The 5659-nt window shown below is 38.1% G+C and overlaps 1 protein-coding gene across 14 annotated transcripts in view; it reads left to right on the top strand.

Moving 5' to 3' along the window:
- LOC122530983 (titin) overlaps positions 1 to 5659 on the top strand; it is a 43606-nt gene that overhangs the window by 27866 nt on the left and 10081 nt on the right. For 8 of the 14 annotated variants that reach the window (XM_043658453.1, XM_043658456.1, XM_043658451.1 and 5 more), the window contains 3 exons: positions 3722 to 4071; positions 4179 to 4381; positions 5117 to 5606. In XM_043658453.1, coding sequence (XP_043514388.1) covers positions 3722 to 4071; positions 4179 to 4381; positions 5117 to 5606 — 1043 coding nt within the window. Of the gene's footprint in view, positions 1 to 3721; positions 4072 to 4178; positions 4382 to 5116; positions 5635 to 5659 lie in introns of all 14 variants that reach the window. The other 6 variants (XM_043658462.1, XM_043658458.1, XM_043658461.1 and 3 more) reach the window with 6 other exon arrangements.

Raw genomic sequence — 5659 nt, 5'->3', positions numbered from 1 at the left:
ATCTTTTGTAAAAGTAATTAAAACAGAAAATTCATTATATCTCATAAATGAAGACAGATAGGACATATATTTATATGACTTGTTTTCATTATTTTTAGGCGTACAATCAACTCCCGAAATGGGCCCCACAATTTACGAAACACCCTGTATATTAGATTTTATAATATAAGTAGGAAAGTAAAGATATTTTTTTACTTTCCTACTTATATTATAAAATAAGTAGAAAAATAAAGATAGTCTTTACTTTCCTACTTATGTTATAAAATAAGTAGAAAAATAAAGATATTCTTTACTTTCCTACTTATGTTATAAAATAAATAGGAAAATAAAGATATTCTTTACTTTCGTACTTATGTTATAAAATAAGTAGGAAAATAAAGATATTTTTTACTTTCCTACTTGTGTTATAAAATAAGTAGAAAAATAAAGATATTCTTTACTTTCCTACTTGTGTTATAAAATAAGTAGAAAAATAAAAATATTCTTTACTTTTTTACTTATGTTACAAAATAAGTAGAAAAATAAAGATATTCTTTACTTTCGTACTTATGTTATAAAATAAGTAGGAAAATAAAGATATTCTTTACTTTCCTACTTGTGTTATAAAATAAGTAGAAAAATAAAGATATTCTTTACTTTTTACTACTTGTGTTATAAAATAAGTAGAAAAATAAAAATATTTTTTACTTTCTTACTTATGTTATAAAATAAGTAGAAAAATAAAGATATTCTTTACATTCCTACTTATATTATAAAATAAGTAGGAAAATAAAGATATTCTTTCTTCTGAAAAATATTATATAATTGTCACAAAAGCTTCAAACTTTTAGGATAAGCTTTTTCTCTTTCCTTGCAAAATCATAACAGTTTGAATATCCAGCATCCGAATATTCATTTAGAAGTTGCACGGAAATCGGAGTTCCTCTCGTATCGAAAACTGTGCACTTCGTTCGGTATATACTTGTATTTAATATAATTTAAAATAAAAGCAGAGTCACAGTACCTTTTCGAGTTTCCACTCTCGAGATCAAGCCGTTTATTACAAGACGATTGAGTTCAAGTGACTGGATTAACTCGAACGAGGGTTTAAATGCACGACGGAGCCTCGAGTAAAAACGATCGTTCTGCATCGAAATTTGGCGTGCGTGCGGCTGCAGCGCGTTTTCCCCCATTTTTTTCTGTTTTTTCTCTATTTCTCTCTCTCTCTCTCTCTCTCTCTTTCTTTTTTTACCTTTTGTGGAGCCGATGCATTCGAATGCACCGATACGCGCGCCGGAGTCGCGCGAGAGCCCCGAGTGCTTGCGAAATTTCTCTTTGACAGGTTTCCAATTTCCAAATGGCCTGCCGCGAAACTAAATGGATAAAGTCTTTCCAACGGATGTGTGTACCTACTTTAACGTACATGTTTATAAAATGTTTTCAATTTTAATTAACTCTTCGACATCGGCCACGTACTTTCCGTATTCCCTTTAACAACGTTCTCGTGTCTTTGGTTGCCAAATATTTGTCATCGCGAAAAACGTGTCATCTTACGATCGACTATTATCAATCTAACTTCAAAAATTTGTACAAAAGTTCCAAGTGTATCGAACTTATCTTGTACAATTTCCGCTTGCTCGGAAAAAATTCGAGAATGAAAGCGTGAAACCGGGATTGGCCCGCTGTCGTTTCCCGAAACGATTGCGTATCAACGTATATATCCATCGTTGTTTCGAGGCTATACATTTTTAGTGGTTGATTGTGTTCACGCACCCTGCCATTCTGTCATCAATATTAAACGCACGCCAGAGGGGGCTGGGGGTGGGAAGGTGCGTTGGCATTTTGACAAGCTACACTGGGCTTTAATTGACATGGAGATTGCCGTATCGTTGTACGAACGTCGAGCGATATCAATGTTTCTTTGGCTGGTTAATTACCAATTATCGTGCCCCGAAACCGATAAATACCAAATCGGATTATTTTGTTCCGTTAGGTAGCCGAAATCGGAGGCGTGAAATCTGACTCGATCGTTTAACACCGGGCGTTTGACATCTTGATTATCTCAAACACTGTTGCATATATTTCGAAATGATACTGCGAAATTTTACGAACAAAAATATCGCGACGTGATCGTGCCTCGTGAATGTCTCACGCGATTAGGAAATCGAACTGTGAACGTTGAACCAAGCCGATCGCTTCTTACTGCAATCCGTTATTAGTACGAGCGGAATGCAATTAATTCCTCGGTATCGAATATAGACTGATAAACACACGTGTGTCGCAAACGAGACAGATTGCAAAATAGTCAATCAAGGTTGATATTTCCATAGCGGATGAGAAAAATATACTGGCAAAATATATTTTTATAGTTCACTGTGTACAAAAGTAACGCACACTGTAAAATATTTTCAATAACTTTATAAAATAATATAAATAATATTAAACTAAATAACTATTAAATAATATTAAACAATATTAAAATAATGTAGAGTTATAAAATAATATAATACGAGCAATGTAAAAATTTGAGAATCAAAATGATATTGACGCATGAGCGACATTTTTAGTGGTCTTTAATAATGAGTTACGTAGTGTAAAAATCTCTATCGTGTATTTAAATAGAATGTAAAACTTGCTTTCGATTTCTAATAATATGATTTCTAATAATACAAATATTATAATAACATAAAAATTTAAGAGTCAAAAAGATACTAATACAAGAAGCATTTCTTTGCATATAAAAAAAATATATAAAATAATACAATAAAATAATGTACAAAAATATATAAAATAATATAATAAAATAATATACAAAAATATATAAAATAATGTAATAAAATAATATACAAAAATATATAAAATAATGTATAAAAATATATAAAATAATACAATAAAATAATGTATAAAAATATTTAAAATAATACAATAAAGTAATCTACAAAAATATATAAAATAACATAATAAAATAATCTACAAAAATATATAAAATAGTATAAAAAAATATTATAAAATAAAACAATAATACATAAAATAATGTAAAAAAGACACGGTTATACGAAAAAAGGCATCAATGACCTCGAAAAGCCTTTGAGAAAAAAAGAACTTTTTGCATCATCGCAGTTCGAAAAGATTAGAATGGTCTCGCCTAAATGAACCACCCTGTACAAGTACAAGTCTCCGACTGACAATGAGCGGCGGAAAGACGATCGGTGACGAACGAATGAATATGACAGGAACAGGAACCTTGTACCAATTCGAAGGGTATTTCAATTACTTAGCCCGACGTACGATGTGCATGGAATCTAACGAAGCGATCGTGAACGAGGAACATGCAACTCGTGCTAGTACGACAATGATCACGTGCGTGACTACGGTGACGTCCGCGGCTGTAATACCGCCAGTCAGTTTATCAATGGGCCAACGCTGGTAATCTACCGCGGCTGACGTGCATGAATATTCGCGAGCCACGGTGAAATCAGGCTCGATGTTCAATTAGGACTCCCTCCCACTGACGTGACATTGCTCGTATACATTAGCCCCGAGAGTCTTAAGTTTGACCGGTCAATTAAAGACGATCAATTTCTTCTCTTCCCGCCGAGTATCTAGAAAAAAGAGAAAAATGTCTCTTGCAATCCTTTTGATCAGTCGAAACATTTCAATGAAATTCACACACACATACACTGTTTTCCAGATTTATCGATATGCAACTTGTTGGACTGATTAATCTTTTTCTTTCGTCCAGACGACATCGTTGTCCCCACAACCTGCCGCAAGATCACCTCGAGATCCCCCGGGACGAGCCGGTGCACGCGGTCACCTCGTATCGCGAGGAGTTCGACGAGAAACGCGTCGACCGGCAAACGGTGTACCATCATGAGGACCACCTTCGGATGGAAGGTGAGTTCATCGGCGAAAGGCGGACAGACTACGCGGCGACGAGAGGCGAGAGGGCGCCGACGAGGAAACCGCAGGACAATCTGAAACCGGAGGGTGAGTTTACCGGCAGACCCAAGGAGGAAGCGCCGAAATATGGAGACCAAGCTCCCGTCAGAAGACCGCAGGACAATCTCAGACCGGAGGGGGACTTTGACAGTGAGTTATCATTCGACGAGCGTCGATGATTTTTCAGAAATCTCCAACCTTTGTTTTTCCTGTCGTTGCCCGCGTACGATTCGTGGATTTTCATTTGTCACGTGCAGCCACGACCACCACGGAGCTGGTGTTCACCGGTATTCCCGGCGAACGGCCAAGCCCGGTGCGCCGCAACACCTACACGAAGATCGAGGGCGAGTTCATCGACGCGACCACCACCAGATCCGAGTACGTCGATCATCGAACCGTTCAACGCGCCGAGATCATCAAACGTACGGATAACCTCACGGTGGGAGAGGGTGAATTCACGGTGAGCGATGTTCGATCACGTAGAATTGGAGACTTTAATAATAATGATAGTAATCCTTTGCAAAAAGTGTTCGTGAAAGTGTATCCAATGTTCGAAACATTGTCGATATTTACGCTGTTGTAGAGAGAAATCGTGCAAGGATGAGCTTATTTCAAAGGTTGACGCCTCTACTTTCTGTTTTATTCTAAAAATGTTTTCACATCAACAGCTGGAGAAGTGTTCCACTCGAAAATACTATAAATTGTAATAATATGTAGAAATATTGAACAATTCCTCTCACGGCCGAATCTAGCGTGTATTTGAAAATTGAAAATCTTCCTTTTACAACGAATCCCGCGGATTTATTGAACTTTGAACGTTACAAATTTTTCAATTCTCTTCGTCTGAGCCGATCGTTCAAAGTTCAATAAATTAGCGAGAAGAAATCGTAACAGCTAGCTTCGAACTACAACCTTCAAATCCATAGATGGATATCCATAATGAAAAGTTTTTCACTATTTTTATACGCCGTGACAAATTTTCGACAAATGTGATTTAGATACATCTAGAAATAAAGTGAAATCCGAGCTCCGAAGCAAAACCGAGATTTGTTGTTCTAATTCGAAATTACAACGGTCAACAATTTTCCGAAACGAGCGACTGTACATCGGCTCGTGTTCCAAAAGCGTTAATCCATCGTCCTAGTTACCCTTATCACTACCTACAATCGCTGATCGAGTACGAAATATTCTTCAGGGTGCCTCTCATCTCAAGGAGGATTTTCACACGTACGACATCGTGGAGAGGGAGCCTCGGCGACGAATCACCTACACCGACGACGAGGATGACCGATTCTACAGCAAGACCGATATCGTGGAAAGCACGACGACGAGCCAAGAACAGTACCGTAGCTTCGATCAGACTGATTACAGAAGCACCGCCGTGATCAGACGGGGCGACAATTTGAGGCCGGAAGGGCCGTTCGAAGGAGTGCCTCACACCAAGGACGACTACGTTGTGCCAGCGATCACCAGGAGACCGGAGCCACAGAAACCCAAGGACAATTTGCGGCCGGAGGGGCCGTTCGAGGCGAGACCGAAGGACGATTACAAACCGACCAGAGGCGAGAGAGCCGACGTGAAGAGGCCTCAAGATAATCTGAGGCCGGAAGGACCCTTCGAAGGACGTCCAAAGGACGATTATAAACCGACCAGAGGCGACAGAGCTGATGTTAAGAGGCCTGAAGATAATTTGAGACCGGAAGGACCCTTCGAAGGACGACCCAAGGACGATTATAAA

The sequence above is a fragment of the Frieseomelitta varia genome, unplaced genomic scaffold (genome assembly GCF_011392965.1).
Source record: "Frieseomelitta varia isolate USP_RPSP 00005682 unplaced genomic scaffold, Fvar_1.2 scaffold_370, whole genome shotgun sequence".
NCBI classification, from domain to species: domain Eukaryota; kingdom Metazoa; phylum Arthropoda; class Insecta; order Hymenoptera; family Apidae; genus Frieseomelitta; species Frieseomelitta varia.
This window is presented reverse-complemented; position numbering and strand designations above follow the sequence as displayed.